The sequence below is a fragment of the Thalassophryne amazonica genome, chromosome 14 (genome assembly GCF_902500255.1).
Source record: "Thalassophryne amazonica chromosome 14, fThaAma1.1, whole genome shotgun sequence".
Lineage (NCBI taxonomy): Eukaryota > Metazoa > Chordata > Actinopteri > Batrachoidiformes > Batrachoididae > Thalassophryne > Thalassophryne amazonica.
Window position 1 is genome coordinate 88894530 of NC_047116.1, and position 21642 is coordinate 88916171.

At 42.0% G+C, this 21642-nt stretch overlaps 1 protein-coding gene and 1 long non-coding RNA gene across 2 annotated transcripts in view; one reads left to right on the forward strand and one right to left on the reverse strand.

The window, feature by feature from the left end:
- zmym2 (zinc finger, MYM-type 2) overlaps nt 1-4470 on the forward strand; it is a 122425-nt gene extending 117955 nt beyond the window's left edge. Inside the window, exons 25-26 of the mRNA XM_034185989.1 lie at nt 1963-2210; nt 2275-4470. Coding sequence (XP_034041880.1) covers nt 1963-2185 — 223 coding nt within the window. The 3' untranslated portion in view covers nt 2186-2210; nt 2275-4470. The remainder of the gene's footprint in view (nt 1-1962; nt 2211-2274) is intronic.
- Nucleotides 4471-6014: 1544 nt separating this feature from the next.
- LOC117524219 lies at nt 6015-6489 on the reverse strand. Its single transcript, XR_004564744.1, has 2 exons — nt 6179-6489; nt 6015-6138 (listed from the first exon to the last, which is right to left on the reverse strand). It is a non-coding gene; the product is annotated as an uncharacterized LOC117524219 (long non-coding RNA).
- Between the last annotated feature and the right edge of the window lie 15153 nt (nt 6490-21642).

Here is a 21642-nt window from a genome sequence, read left to right on the forward strand (position 1 = left end):
ACTTGATGATTGACTGCTGCCCCAAATGGGACACTCCTGTAATCATGGGTGATTACTGTGTAACCATAAGCATTGCCAGGCTGATTACAAGGACTGTGTTGGTCCCATCGATCTTGCACCTGTGGTGAAATATGGCTGATTGCTCCTTGACTTTGCAGACGTGGGAAGGGGTTGGACTACCAGTGCGGAGAGATGGTTTTGAGTCCTGGTGTATGCTTCACACTACCAGCCTGTGTCCTTGGACAAGACACTTCTTCTACATTGTCTCAGTCCACCCAGCTGTGAATAGGTACTGGCCTTGGCTGGGGAAGTCTGGTGTCCGGTCCAGGGGAGTCGTGCTCTCATCTGCTTTATGCTGTGGTGTCTGTGGATATGCCTATATATGTGGATATGTGTCTAAGAGTCATTGGATTCAGGTTACAACATCCAATGCAGCTCCACGGCGGGGCTAAAATAGTGTCCAGTGACACTAACAGTAGTGTCACCACACGTTAGAATCCAAAATCTAACAGACTCTGAAAAAATTAACAGTTTTGGGGTGAAGTGTGTCATCTTCTGTCTCTCTGTACAGCCTCTGTAAATCCGAACCTTCACTTTCAAATGAAAGCTCAGAAGCTTCGTTATCGGATGAAGCAGTGTTCATTTCACCGTCTGTCAACCATCAGATGTTTCTGCTTTTCCTAAAATGTGCATCACACGCTGAGAAATACCAACAAATGCAGAGTAGTAAGACGTTTTCCAGAAATGCACCTGCTGAGTCGGGGAGGAAAGCTGGACCTTTTGTTTTTCTATTTTTAGTTTAGTTTTTGACAAGATAGAGGGGTGTCAAAATCTGAATCACAAGGACAAGGTGAGATTTTCACACTTGGAAGTGAATCCCCCCAGATTGGTGATATTGTGACTTGGGAATTCAAACTTTAGAAATTGAAAATTATGCAGCGGAAATGTGTTTAAAAAAAAAAAGAAAAAAAAAAAGTCTAGAATCGCCCACATTTTAAATTGTCTTTTTGTACATTCTTTTTTCTTTCAAATACGTTTATTGCACATTCGTAGCATACAGTGTGTCAGTGAAACACAAACATTTTAGATGAATTTAACTCAACAATTTAGCACAGAATCAGACCAGAAACTGTACTAAAAGATTTTCATTTCTGTCTTGGGGCTTCAGGACACAAGGGTGAATAAGACCCCGAGTTTAAGCGTTGCGCACGGTGATCGTTCCCAGCAGCACAGCTACACTAAAAATTTCTGGGGAGAAGCCTGAGACAAAGATCCAGGCTTTCAGTGACTTCCTGAGCTCAGCCGTATGTCTGTATGTGGTGAAAGTGCTCAACTTGTTGAGAGATTCGTTTATCTCCACAGTGACACTAACTTTCTCTGGGAGCTCAGGCTACGAGGTGGAGAGATGCCTGTGAAGAGTTATGGAATCATGAGGTCACTGGACAGAAGTGTTTGGTGATGCAGATATCTCTGCTGCTGAATGGAGGTCCAAGTGTTTAGGGTTCTGGTGCTTTACTGACTGACTAAATGTGAGGCTTGTCCAGGTTCAAGGCCTGTCCAGGGTGAATCCTTGGGTACCACTGGAATACATTCATTCCTTCATTGTCTGCTGCTTATGTGGGTCACAGCAGCAGTGGACCAAGCAGCAAGAATAACTTTGTTAATGACACGGTTTGGGTAAGACGTACATCAGCTTTAATGTTAATGGCCACATCGCACGCAGATAGATGACTTCTTTTCAGAGGTGGGGATGGACTGTGGTTGTCATCCTGACTTCTCTTCTCCCACCTAATCCACCTTTGTTTCTCTGCCCCTCCTGTTCCATCTTGGGTTTTGGTTTGCTACTTTATGTCCTGCTCTTATGAATCTCTTTCTGTCCTATAATCTTCTTGTCCTTCCCTCTCCTGCTGCATTTACTGACACACTCCAATGTCTCCTGTCTTGTCTCCTCCTGCATTCCAGTCCGGCGTTGTTGCGGGAACGTCTGGATATCTTCTACGTACAGCCAGATCCAGCCTGCAGCTCCAGTGATCCGCAGTGGTTCACCACCACCCTGCTGGAGCGACACATTCTGGAGCGCCTTCTAACCCGAGTGCTTCTGGTCAGGGACGTGTACACAGACAAACAATGTCTGGACGAAGACGAGGAGGAAGAGGACGGCAGTGAACAAGTTGATGGAGTGTAGCTGTCTCGGCATGTATGTTGAGTCTGAACAGGCAAGTGACGATGGCTCGTTGTGAACGCCTTCACCTCTTTGCTGACACGCTGGTGAGAGACATCCACAACAAAGAACTGAGAACCTGAAAGATGGAGGTTCTGAAGGTACTACCTCCAATTAGACGTGTTGATCGATCCACTGGAGGAGTAGGAGATAAAGGGGAGGTGTTTTTTTTACACAGTGGAGATCTGCTGAGGTCTTGGTGTTTGAGCAGTTAGGGCACCAACATCTCTACTACAGCTCAACCATCTTTTGCAAATCAATACCAACCAAATCTCATGACAATGACAAACAGTGTCATGGAGTTTCTTCTTTATTTCCTTCCTCACAGCTTTGAGGAGTGCTCGTGTTTCATGTTTCAACAGACGTAATGCTGTGTTCCTCTTCCGCATTGGAAGTTGGATTCCAGTTGGTAGTTCACAGTTCCTGCCAGGAGTTCTTCTCGGACAAAGCAGAACGGTTCAGCTTACATGATTTTTAGTTGCTTGTATTAGCCACAGATGTTAACTGGCTGAGTAAAGTATCCTGAGCAAAACATTCAACACAGAACTGAAAATGTGTCCATGTGTGGTCGAAGTCTTTCCTCAACCACATCAGCATCATCCAGTGTCTCCATCACATTGTGCACAATTCCCAAAATCACTCACGTTAGTTTATTGATTGTTGCCCGTTCCTTTAAAAGTCTGATGGATAAAGATTCCCAGGAGGGTCCATTGAAGAGTTGGCATCATTCAGACATTTTCTAGTTCTGGGGCATTGCATCCAAATAAAAGACAACATTTACTGTGCTCACTGGTGGAATGTCACAGCGGCATGTTGCACAAACACTCCATGTCAGTGTGTCACTATGTTGCACAGGTGGCACGAATGATGGGCCGTGTATGATTACAGTATCATGTCTACTTTCAGTTCCTGTCCTGCTGCTGTGACTGCTGCACAAACCAGAGGGCTGAATGAGTCTGCAGCAAGTGGGACGAGGAAACTGAACAGAACAAGACTTGGGTACTATGAAAACTGACGCTGCAACTATAACATTGGGTTTCTGTTGATCTATACCATCTTCTATTAAAGATTTCAGATCATGGCGTCCATAAAGGTCATATCAGTGTAGTGGTCTTAGTAGTCTGAAGCAGTTACTAGATGGGGAAAATTTACAATACAGTTATATCTGCTGACATATACATAAAAAATGACAAGTCCCAACATTTTATTAAATCCTTTTGGCAGTATACAAATAATGAATGTTTACCAGTGCAATGGAAAGAATATTTCCATTGCATGAATGAAAAACAAAAGGGACCTACATTTTGGTGTGCGTCACTGGTTCTTTGACATCAAGAGGTTTCAAACAGTCCAACACAAACTTTAAGTAGCAGTCCAATCCAAAATAGTTCTGTCAGCTTGTCACATAGTTCAAAAACAATCCTGCCGATGTGGTTCGTACCTAATGCCCTTGCAAAAACAAACCCCACCATGTTTGTTATTAAGCTAAACGCCACCACCGCTAGTGCCTGCGCTGTGGTCGTGGCGTGAAATAGCACAAAATGTATCGAAAATTGCACGCTAAATGGAACACAATGTCAAATAGTATGAATAAGCCATATCACGTGACATACAAACAAATCAAATGTTAAGGATCTATTTAGCTGTTACATAAAGTAATCTAATTGAGGTTTGATGTTTTACAGTTTAAACATGAACTTTATTGCAAATAACTATAAATATATCCAACAACCAACCATCGTACATCATGCTGCTTTCACTCGGCTTGGCGGCATTGCTCAGAATTGGCATAAAATAGACTTCTTGTCTATTTTGGCTCTACCTAGCTAGCAAACACCCACTCTGAAATCAAATGGCAGCTGGTCACTTGGCCTACATCTCTTGTAGCTAATGTGACCAAGGGGTGATTGGGGAGTGGTCCCAGCCATGCTTGACAGCATTGTAAATAGTACCATCGGCGGACCTTCTGCTGGATAAACTACGCAATGACACCATTTCCAACAGCCAAAGTGTTTTTTTGCATTATTTGTTTGGTAAAATAAGTTTTCATATGGGCTAAAATAACGCCAGTACCGATATGTTTGCAAAGGGCTGACGTATTGGTGATGCTGAAGTGCGGAGTTGAATGTTTTGCTCAGTATGGAAGGACACTCAGTGCACCTTTATATTTCAAACACTAAGTAGTCTACAAAAGAATAAAATATAAATATGACACTGCACTTTAGTGTGACATGCGTCCTTTGTGCAGTACGAAAAAAATCTGCCTTTGGTAGGAATTTGTTTTTGAAATAGCATGAAAACCTCTAAATGGATTTTTAAAGTTATGGTAGTTCAACAAAACACCTGTCTTTTTTTTTTTTAATCATCTTTTTTACCCCCCTCAATGAAGTTGTGATATTGCAGGAGATTAACTCTTCATTCTAATCCAATTCCATTTGTTCCACAAATCTGATTGGTTAATCGTGTGAGATGTCAGACCATAAAATATCGCGTTGACGGTGGCAAAATATTCAGCTGTTTCACATTTGATGTATTACTCCGCACCCTGACCGCGTTGCTATGCAGGTGTCAATAATGGCGATGTCAGCCAAGAGCAAGAGAAACTGGCGGAATGACGACTATGCCGAAATAAGTGGATTTAAGCGACAATACGAAAGTTTTGATGTGGAGTCTGATAGAGAATTGCTCAATGCAGCTTACGAGATGGGTAAATCTGGGGATCTGCTCACAGAATTTCCAATTTGGCATGAAGACGCTGTTGCTACGGTAAGCTGTGACGAGCCGACCACACCCTTTCGCAATGATTCGGAACTGTGCAAACGATGGAATTGGATTAGAATGGGAATAACCCCCTTGTTTCTGGTGATTTGCAGACGTTCATGCTGGATTTTACAGTCATAAATTGAGTTTATCACCAGACACAACAGGGTTAATCCCTAAGTGTAGGAACTTCCAGCTTTCCTGCCCAAGTGGAATTCTGCAGTCTCGTCTCTCGAGCTCCGTCAGGACGATCTATCACTTATCCATTAACAGTGCTGCTTTCACTTCCTGTCGTCACACTTCCTCCTCTGTTAGGACTGATCTCAGGCTGATTCCACAGGATGGTGTGTGTGTGTGTGGGGGGGGGGGGGGGGGGGGGGGTTGCAACGACAACTTGCCGACATGCTGCATTTCTTTAAAGGACTTTGGTAAAGCTCCATTCAGGCGATGTAGCGTTGTATGCGTGTTAAACCCAGACCGGGTCTCTTTGATGTGTAAATAACCAAGACACTGAGGTGGTTATTGCGGTTGGAGTAGCACATGGAGAGCTGCTCTCTGGTTTGGTATGAAGACACTCACTGAAGTCTTCAACTTGAAAAACCCAACCCCCCCAAAAAAGCCTATAAAACAACTGATTTATTTATTTTCATGAAATCTTTTTTTTTTTTTTTTTTTTTTTCTCCCCGTGTGTGTTGGAGTTTCTGCGTGTGCCATGTCATTCCCACCTGCAGTCCTGTTCCCTCCCTATCCGCACTAATCTGCTCAACATGAAGGTCGTGGATCCCGAGAGACCGTTTTTCAAAGACTGTCTTGTTTATACTTCTGCTGTTTTTGGTTCATTATTCTGCTTTAAATTGGACTTTGTTAGAGTATTTCGATACGCGTGATGAGCGTTGTTCTTCCTGAGCCGTTTTAGTTTTTAGCACAGCAAAAGCTTTAGATATCTGGCTTTTTGGGAAAACAGCTTTTTCTTGCTTTTTTATGTTATAAACTCTGTTTCTTTGATATGTTTATTTATGTGGTTGAAGTTGTCTCTTTTTTTATTTTGTCTTCATGAAATTTTTAGAAGTTTTCTTGTTTTTTCCAATAAACTGACAAATGTGTTATGTTAAAACATAAATGTGTTATTAGAGGGTTTTTTCTCTTTAATTTGTTGGCTTGTGGAGAACAAGTGGAGAGAGATTGGATTTTGTACACATTTCTCCGAATCAAAGGAACTCCCTCCACACCTTGACTTGGACTTTCCTGTGTTGGAGCTGCTCAGTGTTTACTCTCATGAGTTTTATTCAACCCTCGGACTTTTCTTCTTCTTTTTTTTTTTCTTTTTTTTTGTTGAAGAGTAGGTGTTCTTATTTTCACAGTTAATTGTATGTTCAGCGCTGCAGAACTTCAGCTGAACATCACAGGAAGGTCCTGGGTTTCAAAGGTGGGCGCTGATCCAAATTGTTCCATTGTGTCCTGACCCAAAATCTTACCCTATATTTCTACTGTGGACTTTGTAAAACTGAACTTGGATCAGCTCCCGATTTTCCTGCTGGACTCGGACACGGTGGCCAAACCTGTGGGAGCGGGGGTCGGACTGACAGGTGGCGCTGTGGCAGGTTTTAATGTTGAATGTGAATGTGCCTATTTGTATATACTGAAAGTGAGTGATTGTGATGTGAGTCTGATGTGTGTGGGCTGATCTGATGAAAGGGTCATGATGAATAAATTACATTTTCTAACATGTTTGATGATATGGTAATTTACCAGTGTTTTAATAGTGGATGTATTTTAAAGACTGGTACTTCATGTTGATGGCCTCTTGTTTTTCTGTGCTCACGTGGGTTTGATCTGTGTGGGCTTTGGCATTTCACTTGGTACTAACTATAAGAGTTCAAACCTACAAACCTCCAGCTCATCAGTCCCTTGAGTTTGTCACATTTACTGTCTCTGATCTGATTTTGGTCAAACTTGGCAGGTGCATTGCACCTAATTTGATTCACTCAACAATCGAGGTGAGAAAAAAAATCGCTGCTTTGATGCATCACGGTGCAGATGTGCATGATTCTGAATAATTCACAAGGGCAGTTGATTTTTTTTTTTTCTTTCTTTTTTTGTGGAACTTTTATTTGGGATTTTTTTTTTCTTTTTTTTTTCAAAACAGAACATTCCCTGAGACAAGTACTAAAAATATACAACAATAATTAACATAAAATAAAAATAGTAATAAAAGTACACTGTATATAATCATTGCTGCATATGGTACAAAGGCACATATATATAATACACACACAAAAAAAACACAGGTAAAACATTATCTTCATGTCATAATCAGTTCCCAAAACTTTTTGCACCCCTATACTTTAACAATAAAAATACTCTGACCATACGATCTCCGGTTTAAAAAGGTCTGTTTCAGTTGATTTTACAAACGATAACTGTGAGTGTTGAATGTAGCTGCTTGTCACTGTCTTCCCCCCCTTGTGGAAACCTGTTTCTAGTTTTATTCATCATTTTTTTGAACTGGTAACATCTTTTTATTTTTATTTTATTTAAGTGCATTTGCCATACAGCTTTGTTACGGCCACTCTGCATCAAAAACAGGAGACAGACGGCACCAAGCAGAGCTGCAGGTTCCTCATTGCCTGTGTGAAGAAACTGAGGAAGACCACCTGTTTGTTAACTAGACGGTTGTGTTTAAAATAATAGCAGTGCATGTTTTAAAAAGTGATTTATGCTCAAAGTCCTTAAAATGGCTTTTATTTCCAGACTCGCAAATGCATTGACAACATGGCAAATTCTATTCCAAATCAAAACATAAAGCAAAACTTATAAAATTTTTTACTTTACAGAAAGTGAAGAAAAAAAAGACTAGGCTGTTCAAAAAAAAAAAAGAGTGTATTTTACTTCTGTGAAAAAATAAGTGGTCCGTATTTAAGGATGAAGGCAGTAAATGTACCTGCTGTAAAATGGGTCATTCCAGATATCGTTCAGAATAACTGCGTACTTTAAGAAGTTGAAGAGGGGAAAACCTATAAAGTGCAGAAACACATCTCAAATGAACCTATCCCAGCAGTCATAGGGCATGAAGCAGGGTGCACTCAAGATAGGATGCCAGTCTGTTGCAGTGTATGAAAAAAAAAATCCCATATAGAGAAAAGATGCATCATGATGCATTGTTTTATAATTAAATCACAGCCCTCTGAATCAAACCGTGAAATGCCCAAAGATTCCCACCCCTAATATTTCCAGCCCTTTGCCAATGTATGGGAAAATAGATCAACTTATGGAAATGCTTTCAGATCATTTGGAATACTTTGAATTGTGGTTGTCTATGCTCGAATTCAATATTTGTGATGTCACAGGGCAAGAATGTCAGAGAAAAGGGAGACTTTGTAGACTGATCCAGATCACCTCCTGAAGAATCTGCTCAACTTTCCCCAACATCAATGAAACCCAAAGTATACACAAAATCTCACCGTGAAGCCGCAGACAGATGGATAATTGCATAACCTGTTCAATTAAAATAAAAAAAGGCCAGAATGGTTATATTGTGTTCAATCCACAGTCTGGTGTAATAATGATGGTAATTCAAGACAGGACAAGAATGAGAGGAACAGTAGTAGCCAGTAAACTAGTATTGATCGGTATGTCTGGTATTTACATTGTGTATTTGTATTTATACGTATTTACAAACTTTTTCTTTTTTACTTTCACATTTGATACTCTGTGTGCTTCTTTCCCTGTGTGCTGCTGTACAATACTGCTGGAAACTCAGTTTCCCTGAGGGAGTCTTCCCAAGGGATCAATAAAGTTCTACCTTATCTAACAACGCGCAAGATAATATCAGAGGTTCTAGTCAGGTGCAGAAGTCATTAGACAGTGACTGTTTTGGTAATTTTGCCTCTGTACACCACACCAATGCAATTAAAAGTGCAGTGAAGATGTGGTTGTAGTTTAGGCTTCCAGTTTTAATTCGGGATTCAACAAAATCGTAATACGTTTGTTTCTATAGTGCCCTTCAAGGAACCCAAATTCGCTTTACACAGGACATGATCAGGGTGAGAACATAATCAGTTCATCTGACCTGCATCTTTTTGAAGGTGGGGGGCACCTGGAGGGAACCCACACAAACACGTGGAGAACACGCAAACTCCACGCACAAGTTACCACCATGGGTGGGAATCAAACTCCAGACCTTGTTGCTGTGAGGTACCTGTGCCAACTGCTTATATGTTTAAAGTCCCTCTGTTTTCAGACCACGTAATTAATTGGACAAACAATTGGGATTATTTTAAATTCAGACTTTCACAGTTTTCTGCAGATAAGTCAAAATTAATATTTCCAAGTCACTGAATTATGTGCATCAGTCATGAAGAAATACAAACTATGGTTCTGTATGATCAAACTGTCTGGAGTAGGCAGCTCTCAAAAAGGAGACTACAATGAGTAGATCACATTTGTGTTGATCCACATCTGCCTGCAAAGTTTCTGCTTTCATCTCTTTCATCTTTATTGTATGGCCTTGCCTTACAATATAAGGCGCCTTGGGGCAACTGTTTGTTATTTGGCGCTATATACATAAAATTGATTTGATTTGATTTGATCTCCAACACACATACTGTAGGTTTCCTTTGTAATCACTTGATGACATCATAAAGGTCTATTGTAAGATCTCACATCTTGATTGTTCAGTCGAGATCACAAACAGGTTTTCACGTCACTGTGGAATCTGCCTCATGAAGTAACAAAGTCTCCAATGTGGTGTTTGCAGGAAATCTGCAAGGGTGTTCTTTGCAAAATGCAAAGCCAAACAAACAAGCTGAGCGGTGTAATGGTCAGGTCAGTCCTCACCCTGTTCTGTTTGGACCTTAAATAGGATTCAGGAAGCCAGCAGGTGCTGTGGACGTCTTGTACTATGGCCATATCAATGCACAGTGGAATGTGGGGTCACTTTTCTGTTCCACACGGTGGTGTCTGTGGACATTAAGACGGTAAGTGTTACTGCAATCTGACATTTGGCCCCAATGACCTTGGCCTTAGCTTAAATGACTGACCACTGACTAACCTTGCCAGGGAAATTCTGGCATCCACCTTCGTGCCACTTTTAATCCAAATTAGGTTGAAAAACAATAACTGACCTTTGGTAAAATTAGTTCTATAAGAGCAATTTTGGGGTCATCTTTCATTGACGTACCAAATGGACTTTTGAAAATTTGGCCAACAAAAAGACAGACATGACCTGGGCAATTCCAGAACCCAGCTTCATATATGTGGCAAGTTTGGCACAAATCGGACTGAAAAACATATGTGACTTTTGATGTCAATGACTTTGACCCCAGTGATTGATCTGGGCTGAGCAATTCCAGAACTCATTCCATATAGGTGCTGTATTTTGTGCAAATATCGATGGGAAAATATTCGGTGCATTGCGAAAGTATTCACAGCACTTCACTTTGTCCACATTTTCCTTTGTTACAGCCTTATTGTAAAATGGATGAAATTCATTTCTCAAAATTCTACTCACACCTCATGATGGCAACATAAAAAAAAGTTGTTTTGAAATTTTTGAAAAGTAAAAACATAGAAATCACATGTACATAAGTACAGCCTCAGGTTTTCTTGAATATGAAGCCACAAGGTCACTAAGGCCCTTTCCCTCGATCGCTCAGTTTAGATGGGCAGCCAGCTCTAGGAAGAGTCCTGGTGGATCTGAACTGCTTCCATTTACAGGGATGGAGGCCACTTTGCTCATTGGAACCTTCAATGCAGCAGAAATGTTTCTGTAGTCTTCCCCAGATTTGTGCCTCGAGACAATCCTGACTCTGAGGTCTACAGACAATTCCTTTGACTTCATGCTTGGTTTGTGCTCTGACATGCACTTTCAACTGTGGGACCTTATATGTAGACAGGTGTGTGTCTTTCCAAATCATGTCCAATCAACTGACTTTACCCCAGGTGGACTCCAATTAAGCTGTAGAAACATCTCGAGGATAATCAGTGAAAACAGGATGCACCTGAGCTCAATTGTGAGCTTCATGGCAAAGGCTGTGAATACTTATGTACACGTGGTTTCTTAGTTTTTGTTTCCTTTTTTTTTTTAAGACAAGTTTGCAAAAATCTGGAAAAAAACTTTTTGACATTGTTTTTATTGGGTTTTGTGTGTAGACATTTGAGGAAAAAATTAATTTCATCCATTTTGGAATAAGGTAACAACAAAATGTGGAAAAAGTGAAGCACTGTGGATACTTTGAGGATATACTGTATTTATTTATTTATTTTTTATTTTTTTCTAACTGCTAACCCGAATGACCTGGATTGTTGCATGAACAAAGTCTTTCAGGGCAATTCTGGGGTTGATCATCCAAATATCAATTTTGGTGAAAAATAAAAACAGCACCTCAGATGAACAGGATAAATGATGGACAAATGTTACTTAAGTTAGTATTTTTTTGCTCATTCACATTTTTTTTTTCAGGAAAATAAACTTCAAAACAGACATTTATTATGCTGAATTCCTTGCATTACTGCCCCCTGTTGGAAGGTTGCAGTCATCCATTAAACTTGTGCAGAAACCTGCTTGCTTTGTTTTGTGTGATGTCACACTTTGACACCCTTTGCAGTAACCACCTTGAAGTTGAATTTCAGTTGGTTTTCCAACGTTCACTTTAAAACATCGTGTGTTGTTTACGGGCTGGCATATGTGCCGCCTCTTCACCGGGTTTTGACCGTCATCCCGCTTGCGTCCATTTTTACAAGGTGTCAAGCAGATAGGACATGGAGCCAGTGAGTGCTCTCTGGAAACATGACGGACAGGAGGAAGCTGTGACTTGTCAACACCCAGGGGTCAAAGCCACAAGTGTGTCCTGACTGCCTGGGGATGGATGATGCCTCTGTGGAGGGAACAAAGCGCAGTCAGCTTTTTAAGAAAGGGCTGTGTGTGAGTGTGAGAACTGTAGTCGCAACAGAAAAGAAAACAAGAAAATCATACAAGAAAAATATAGGCTCAAGTCTCCCGTCTACCTTCTGTAAAACAAGCTGAAATCTCACATCTTTTCCCAAAAATCTGTTCCACTCTGACATGAAGAGGAGGGTGATCCGCAGACTGTTTCTGCCATCACAGCCACAGAAGCCTGGAACTCCTTCACAGTTGTCAGGTCAGACAGACGTAGGAACAAAACCCCACTGGATTAAAAAAAAAACTCCAGGAACAAAACCCCTCTGCTTTGTAGTTTTTGCACCTAAAGCATCAAGCCGTCCCACCTCTTCCAAGTTTCTTGGTAATATGTCACATCATATATTCCCTTCAGTATCAGTTATTTGGTGTCTTGAAACAACTCTCTTTTCATGGGAGATTAAAATCAGTTTTAATCAGAAACTTTGCATGTTACAAGTTTTATTCCTGGGTTTTTTTCCCCGTACCCTGAGCAGACTTGGTGGCTTCCCTCACCAAACTCCTTTTTTGAACTCCAGTACAACATTTCCAAGTCACTGAATATGTCAAATGTTCATGTATCCTTCCTTTGACATGTCTGAAGAAAACTGGCTGAAAAAGTGATGATTTCTTTGAACAATCGTTTTATTTATTTTGTCCAGTTACATATGGGTTCTGGAAATGGACCTACTGTGTATAAACATGGCAGTAATTCCTAACTAGTTAATGTGATATTTTTGGGGTGTGTGCAGCATAAACAAAACAATTTAGTTATGACATATTCATCTCTGAGATTTTAGATTCTGTTATAGATAAAAGACCAGGGAACCTCTTGGTTTTGTGATTTTAAATAGGAGTGTTCGTGGGACATGTCTGTACTTGTTTAGGCAGCCACATGCAAAGTCTTGGGTTTGCACGTGATTTATGAAGCCTTGTGCATATATATAGAGAGAGAGAGAGAGAGAGAGAGAGAGAGAGAGAGAGAGAGAGAGAGAGAGAGAGAGAGAGAGAGAGAGAGAGAGAGAGAGAGAGAGAGAGAGAGAGAGGCATCCTGGAAAATGGGATTCCTTTGTGACATCATCGTGACATCACTCATACTATTTGATCACAAATAATTTACTGGTAGATGTGAACCGTAATTGTCTTTGATCCTATTGGTTAGAAGGCCTGTTTTTCTGACTGTGTTCCTGATGACCTTTGAGCTGTGGCCACGCCACGCTGACACACTTCACACAGCAGAGTGGGTTCTGATATGCACTAGTCTGGGGATCGCTTGGGAACACCAGGTGCCGTGAACATGTGTAGAACTGAAGTCGTGTCCTGAAGGACATCCGGAGTAAAACCAGGGCAACTTAGGCAGCCAGAAGACAAACCACATTGTTGATGATTTTTGAACTTTAGCTAATTTACTCCATGATCGGAAGACGGTCACCCATAGAATAGTCCTACCAACTGTGGAGAAATTTTGTCGTCAGATTGGGAGTTATTTTGCAGGCAGTCACATACACGAGCTGTTACATCACTGTAAACGGTGTTCTGCTGCTCCCATGTGGGGGCGCTGCACTGGCACCATGACCCCCACTCCCACTGGTAGCTGGTGACACAGCTTGTTTTATCTGCATCGTCACCTCAGCGAGCTGATGGCATGCCAAGCCTTAGGACTCTGTCTGTGGCCTCTCCTCCCATGTGCCTTTGCACACACCACCAACCTTTTTCACCCTCTCTGCAGCGTGAGCACAGAAGCAAAGCCGGGGAACCAAATCTACAAGGAAAACCCCTCCCTGTTCCCCTTGCAGGTTTTGTGGAGGTGGACGGGTGAAGGTGCAAAGCACGGTTACAAATCTGTTTTTGTTTTTCCTTTTTTGAAGAGGCAAGCTTTTTTCTTTCTGTGCTGTCGGACTTGGCCAAACTCCAGTAACCTGCCCACGGATCGAAAGCTAAAAACGACCCCAAAGCGCCCGCAGGACTCGCCCCACCGGGGGTGACGGATGTGTGTGTAAAAACATTTTTTCACCCCTTGTGGGTTTTTTTGTTTGGGCTCAATCCCAGGTCGTTGAGTGGGGCATAAAGAAAGCGCTGCACTCAGCAGGGTCATGTGGGCGCGGCACCAGGGGCAGACTATAGGAGGCGATTAGGGCCTCGAATGTGCAATGAATCCTATGAATCACGCGATATGAACTAATGTCGCCGTTTAACGGATAAAACAACAGGCACTGTGATGGCTAGCCGTTCCGTTGCAGCTGCAGAGTGGACCAGCATGCAGGAATGGATGACAACTGCATTCCTCAGGTCATGTGCCTCAACACCAGGTGCAGGCCTGGCTGCAGGAAGGGAGAGACATCAGTGGGGACGGCTGGAAGAGGCGCTGAATTACAACAAAACCACACACGTTTCCCTCAAGGATGACCTCAGTCCTATAAGATACTTTTGTTTTGTATGACACACACACACACACACACACACACACACACACACACACACACACACACACACACACACACACACACACACACACACACACACACACACACACACACACACAGGGATAACAGTGTCACCTTGGCTGTCACTGTGCTGAGGGGAGTTGGAGGGGTGGTGTCAGGTTAAATTTAGGATGCCCCGATCCTATTTGGTAAGCCAGAGTGAGCCAACAATCTCTGCTGAGCAGCAGAGTGACCAAAGCTGTGTTTAAAAAAAAATTGCCCACAGCCGTCCCACACCATTTGAGCTTCAGAGTGCCACTGACCTTCTTTTGCCCCAGTGAGAAGAATAACTGGGCATTTTGGGCCCCATTTTGACAACATGGAAAATGTTGAAAATGGCATCATGCAAGTGCACTTGATTTGTTCAACTCCAGTTTACTATTAACACAGAACATAATCAGAGCAAAGTGAAGCGCAGGGTACAAAGGAGTTGGAGTTATTCATTTTAATTCGTCATGGGCGTATTTTGGGCAGAACATGAAAGAAACCAGTCACACGGCCACTTGTCAGTCAGGACACAAGAGCATCAGCACCCGGTGCATTGCTGTTTCAACACTGAACTCAGAAGTGAGAGGTTTTCTGGCAGCAAAACAGTTGTTGATTAACCAGTTGTCAGTTAACTATATTAAGATGCATATCCAGGCTGTATCTTGTAGAAAGATTTTGGAGATTAAAAAGTAAAAAATGCAATTGAATATTTTATCAATTAAAAACATCTCCAAAATTATGTGAAAGATCAGGTTAATTTGATGGGATTTTCTTACATTGTAGCCACTGTTTGAATTCAACAGTAAATGACACTCACAAATATACATTGGATCTCTATGGGATAACAAGACGCCGGCCGTGTGTTACGCCAGTGAGGCACTTGACGCAGAAGCAAACCAAAAGTGACGTTGCCGCGACTCATAGAATTGATATTTTATCAATAAAAATAAATCTCTAAAATGATGTACCGTGCATCTGGAAAGTATTCACAGTGCTTCACTTCTTCCACATTGTATTTTTCAACCATGCCACATAACACTCTCAAATCTAAAAGAAGCTTGAGTTATGAATTTTTGAAAATTTGTTTAATGTTAAAGATAGGGATTTTTTTCCTCAATTTTCCAAGATTTCCTGACTTTGGCCTTTGCCCTATGACCTTGAAATCTGAATCAGTCCTTCCCTATCAGGATATGAATCTACAGTAAACATTTCATAACGATATCTGAAAAAGTGTGGGCTCCAGGCTGTTCATAAACAACAAGCAAATAAACAAACAAACTGGGGGCAAAAACATAACTTCCTTCAACTTACATTGGTGGAGGTAATGATATATGGTTAATATTTTTTTTCTTTGAAAAATTTGAAGACTGTCCCTTTAACTGGACTGCAGTCAGGGCAGAATTGCATAGGACACCATGAGGCTGATGGGAACCGCGCACCATCAGCCATTTTTGGGACAGCAGCCATGTTATTGATCAAAAATTTGTAAATTTGGTCAGCGCCCTGCCCAGGCTTGGGGCTCAGATGTGCCTGCTCTTCGGTTCTCATCCCCACTGCTGCTCACTTCCTCCCCTGTGGTGTAGTGGCCAGTGTGGTGTGGTGCCGGGGTGGCCTGCTTGTATGGCTCGGCCAGTGCCCTGCGTGCTTCCCCTGTGTGTGGGGGTGTTTCATGTTCCTTTGTGGGGAAGGGGGTGGGGGTCTGGGGGGGTGGTCGGGTGCACCCTGGGCTGCTCCCCCAGGGATTCATCCGGCAGTTCCAGTGGCCTGGTAGGTGCCCTCCCTGGCCCTTTCTGCTGTCCTGTTTCTCCTTGTTTCCCTGGGGCTCTGTATCCTGCAGCTATGTGCTATGTGCACTCGCCTGTGTGGCTCCTTTTATGCCGGAGTGGTCCATGTCATATGGTAAGATTATGTACTTGAGTCTTGGCCCAACACACCGTTTGTGCTGAATTGACACTACAACTTCAGAAGCCTACTTAAAGTTTTGAACATGCACAAAACTTTCTGATGGAACAGCAGCTGACAAACTTTACACGCAGTGATTTATGACTGCCTGTAGCCCTGAACTGGAATAAGCTGATATAAAATATGAATGAATGAATACAACTTGTCCAGTAATTGTGCATGCAGCGCTTCTATTAAAATGTGTCCCTTGTAGTAATAAATACAAAAGCCAATTTTAGGAGCTTCTGAAGTCTACCCATCCATCTGCTCTTCAGAGGTGAGACTAAATTCAAACCTGTCCAATCGCTTTCTAATTAAGCTCTGTCCTCAAACCAGTATGAGCTGATCCATCCTGTGGCCTCCAGTCGGACTGTGGACTTTAACCCTCCTGCAGGCGTGGCATTGTCCAGGTGCAGACCAACAGCTTCAGATACTCTTTGGTGCCGTTTTGTCTTTTTAAAATGCATGACGGGACTGCACAAGGACATTTTAGGAGTTTCATAATGTGGGACATGGCTTCTGCAGTACTATTAGAAATACTTGAGTGATTACAGTTGTGTGGGTTTAACTTCCCAGCAGTAAATTATTTGATCCACTGTTATGTAAGTGGTCCATGTTTCTGTTTTTATACTGCAGCCTTGGGCACAGCATCCCCATGGGTAAAATTAAAGTCGACCATACCTCTATCACTTGTGCTGGACTTGTAGGCATTTGAGTCCATGGTTTGAAAGTGGGCGGGGCTCACTCAGCATGGAGTCTTTGGAGAACTGCAGACAATTTGAGGTGCTATTGTTGGACCAGTTTGTTAGAAACAAGCAAATCCATCCATCCATCCATCCATCCATGCATCCATCTATCCATCCATCCATTTTCTATACTGATTCACTCCAAACATGTAACATCTAAACTTCACATGACATCGTAGTCACAGCAGTAAACAAATACATTTTCTACAAAGGACAAGCTGACTGCTCACTGTATACAGTACATACCCAAGCAGAGGATAAAGACATCAGAAATATTTTAATTGTTTTCTGAAGAAGTTGGTGTATTTGTGATGTGAATATGAACATTTATATGGCATAACTGATGCTAATGTCATAGTGTCGTATGTAACAATAGCATGTGAATGAAAGGACAGTGCAGTGGTTTTGTGGTTAACACTATTGCCTCACAGGAAGAAGATCCCAGGGTTGCTTCTGACTTGGTCTTTCCGCGGTTCCCTCCAGTTGCTCACTACCCGTCACTTCCAGTAGCATCCAGGTCAGGTGAACCTGTGACTCTAAAAATGGCCGTAGGTGTGAGTAGAAATATGAATGTGTTTGTCTGTGGTCCTCCAAATGTTCCTCATAAACAAACAATTTCTTTCCATGAGCTAGTGATCACGCCTCCCAGAAACAAATCCGTCACACTCCTGAAATACATAAAGAGGGCCTGAAGTATTTGTGCTGTGGGCTGAGTGTGAATTTGTTCAGTGATTAATGCTAAATATAGCCTCCTGTTCTGGTCCAAGCTGCAGACTGGTCAGTCAAGCCTTGTATTGGTCATCAGCAGATAAATGCCTTTCTGAAATAGTTAATTCTCCACCGTAGGGCCAAGCTGGACTTTTCAGGCAATATAGACAAAAAACAACAACAACAACAACAAAAAAACATCTACAGAGAGGACATAGTACAAGTCCAAATCAGTAAAAGATGGAATGATATGGGGGGCTTAGACACAATATAAAGCCGGGGTATTTATACAGTACATTATTTATACAGTACATTATTCAGATGTGCTTACACAGTCCTGTTTAGTGTAGTTAGACAACATCATTGGTATTTAGCCAGATGTTCCATGAACATTTGTCACAGACTGGATGAGGTGTTATAGTGGAGCAGATAAGTATGGACCTTTTGCCAGAATTGTTCACTTGGTCATACAAGCATCAGATTTGGCATGAATGTTCTTCATAAATCAGTGTTTGAGAAAAAAGTGCTGGCCACGTGAAAATCCAATATGACAGCCAGGTAGGGTCAATGAAGAATTACACAGGGGTCAAAATTTAAAAATGCTCCAATCATATTGAAAGTATAACACATTATTTGTCTGATCATAACTATCCATAAAGGTATAGTTTGGGGACTATCTATGATTGAATGTTCTGGAGTTATGAGGTAAAAACAGCAAAAATGGTCAGTTTCAGTTTGTACAGGGGGTCAAAAGTTAAAGCTGCTCCAATTTTTGTAAAATGTGATGCAAATTATCGGTTGAGCTAATAGGGGCTTAAAAAGGAATAGTTTGCACCATGTGCCATGCTTAGTTTCACATTACAGGGTCACATACATCATAGGCCATAGAATCAATTTGACGTCAACATTGTTGACCTTTACTTTGCAAACCAGCATTCAACACAGTCAAAACTATGCCATTTATTAATCCTATTAGTTCAACCAATATTTTGCACCACTTTCTACCAAAACTGGAGCAACTTTAACTTTTGACTCCTGTGCAAACTGAAACTGACCTTTCTTTCCATTCTTGCTGTTTTTACCCCATAACGCAAAGGTAGAAATAGTGTGGCAGTGGTCAGTACCAATGACCAGAGGGAAGTGAAGCGTGTGGTGCAAAGCTTTTCTTTGGTTATTGTTCATTTTGCTCTCCCTCTATTTTATGTTGGTTTACCCCTCAGAACACTCTACTAGTATCTCTCTGTGTTGTCTCCTTTCCCTCAGTGCTCAGTTCAAGCCTTTCTGGTTGTTGTGTTCCCCACAGTACAGTGTTGATCTTGCTTTAGTGTCCCCTTGTCGCTCCTGTGTCCTCCTCGTGTTAGTGTATTTTCCTCCGTGTCTCTGTTGTTGTTTGTTCTCTTTAGCCCACCCTGAATGCTGGTTATTGTGTTGCCGCATTTGTTTTATTCCTTCACATCTGTGTCTTTTTCCTCTGGACCTTTTGTGTTGTTCCTAATGTCCATTCAATGATCTTAGTTTAATATTGGTTCCTCGTGATTCCCGCTCTGATTTTAATTCCTTGTCATGGTTTTCGCACATCACTCCTCCGAGATCCCACGTCTGAGCATGTCCGCTAATAGAAGAGCGTGTTTAATTAGTCAATCAATCAATCAATCAATCAAGTTTTATTTCTAAAGCACTTTACAACAACCAAAGTTGATCAAAGTGCTGCACACAGTTGAAAACAACCATAAGATAAAACATATACATCTAAAATATATTACAGTTGTTGGTTTCCAGGGAGTCACAGCTCTATGTGTCAAAGGCCAATTGAAACAAATGGCGTTTTCAGCCTGGCTTGAACAGGGGCAGGGATGAGATGGAGCGTAACTCCAGAGGAAGAGAGTTCCAGAGTCTAGGACCTGCCACGGCAAAGGCACAATCGCCCCACTGTCTATACCTCGACCTTGGAACCACCAGCAGGTGTTGGTCTGAAGAGCGCAAGGCTCTGCTGGGCTGGTGAGGGGTCAAAATGTCACTGAGGTAAGGCGGTGCGAGGCCATGAATTGAACTAAAGATGAACAACAAGAGTTTAAATTATATTCGGAACTGAACCGGGAGCCAATGGAGGGAGTAAAGAACTGGTGTGATATGGTCGTATTTGCGAGTGCTGGTGAGGAGACGAGCAGCCGCATTCTGCACCAGTTGCAGACGGTGAAGAGAGGCTTGACTAAGTCCAGTATATAGAGCATTACAATAGTCCAAACGTGAACTGAGAAAAGCATGGATGGTTTTCTCAAAATCTCTGCGGTTTAGTAAAGGTTTGACCTTAGTTTAGAAGGCTTAGTTTAAAAGGCACTTCTTTATAAAGTGTCCTCTGCTAGATCATCATGGTTCCTCTGTTGTTATTGTCCATTTGGCTGCTCCCGTTTGTTCAGGGTCGCCGCAGCAGATACAGCCAGATCTGCATTGTGACCCGCACAAGTGACGCAACTCCAGTTCCACCTGGAGACACACACACACAGGTTCTGGTGTTCTGAAGAGGTCTCCTATCCAAGTACTAACCAGACCCCACTCTGCTTAGCTTCTGAGATCTGATGAGATCAGACTGACACAGAGCAGACTGGCTGCTAATTCCCAGTGTTCTTCTACTGAGTATAATTTCAATGTTCTTAATTCTGTATCACGAGAGTTCCCGTGCTTCCTGGTTTTGACCGTAGATGCGTAATCTTGATTTCTGAGGATTTTTGTTGTGAAATCTCTGTTTACTGGACCCTCAGACCTCCTGTGTTCTGACCTTAATAAAGTCTGCTTAACAACACCTCATTGTTCACTCCACTGTCTGATTTGGCATGCATTTCGGATGATTACAGACCCCACAGTGGTTGGTGATAAGCACGCAGATAATGACCTTCAGCTTGCCTTTAGAGATTTGTATGGCCCTTATGATGGCAGGCTTCAGTGTCTTCCCCTTCACAAAGTCAGTTTTAAGTTCCAAAGGCTCCCACCCCAGGTACCCCAGTGAAAAATGAGCAGATGCCACATCCTCTTGTGTCCCATGATGTACTGTGCCTCTTCTCAACAGCACCCCATATCATGGTGTCTCCTTCAGGGACTGCTGGACTTTCACTGAAGCCTGCTGTAGTACAGTAGTGTTCAGAATAATAGTAGTGCTATGTGACTAAAAAGATTAATCCAGGTTTTGAGTATATTTCTTATTGTTACATGGGAAACAAGGTACCAGTAGATTCAGTAGATTCTCGCAAATTCAACAAGACCAAGCATTCATGATATGCACACTCTTAAGGCTATGAAATTGGGCTATTAGTAAAAAAAAAAGGAGAAAAGGGGGTGTTCACAATAATAGTAGTGTGGCATTCAGTCAGTGAGTTAGTCAATTTTGTGGAACAAACAGGTGTGAATCAGGTGTCCCCTATTTAAGGATGAAGCCAGTACCTGTTGAACATACTTTTCTCTTTGAAAGCCTGAGGAAAATGGGACGTTCAAGACATTGTTCAGAAGAACAGCGTAGTTTGATTAAAAAGTTGATTGGAGAGGGGAAAACTTATATGCAGGTGCAAAAAATTATAGGCTGTTCAACTACAATGATCTCCAATGCTTTAAAATGGACAAAACAACCAGAGACGCGTGGAAGAAAATGGAAAACAACCATCAAAATGGATAGAAGAATAATCAGAATGGCAAAGGCTCACCCATTGATCAGCTCCAGGATGATCAAAGACAGTCTGGAGTTACCTGTAAGTGCTGTGACAGTTAGAAGACGCTTGTGTGAAGCTAATTTATTTGCAAGAATCTCCCGCAAAGTCCCTCTGTTAAATAAAAGACATGTGCAGAAGAGGATACAATTTGCCAAAGAACACATCAACTGGCCTAAAGAGA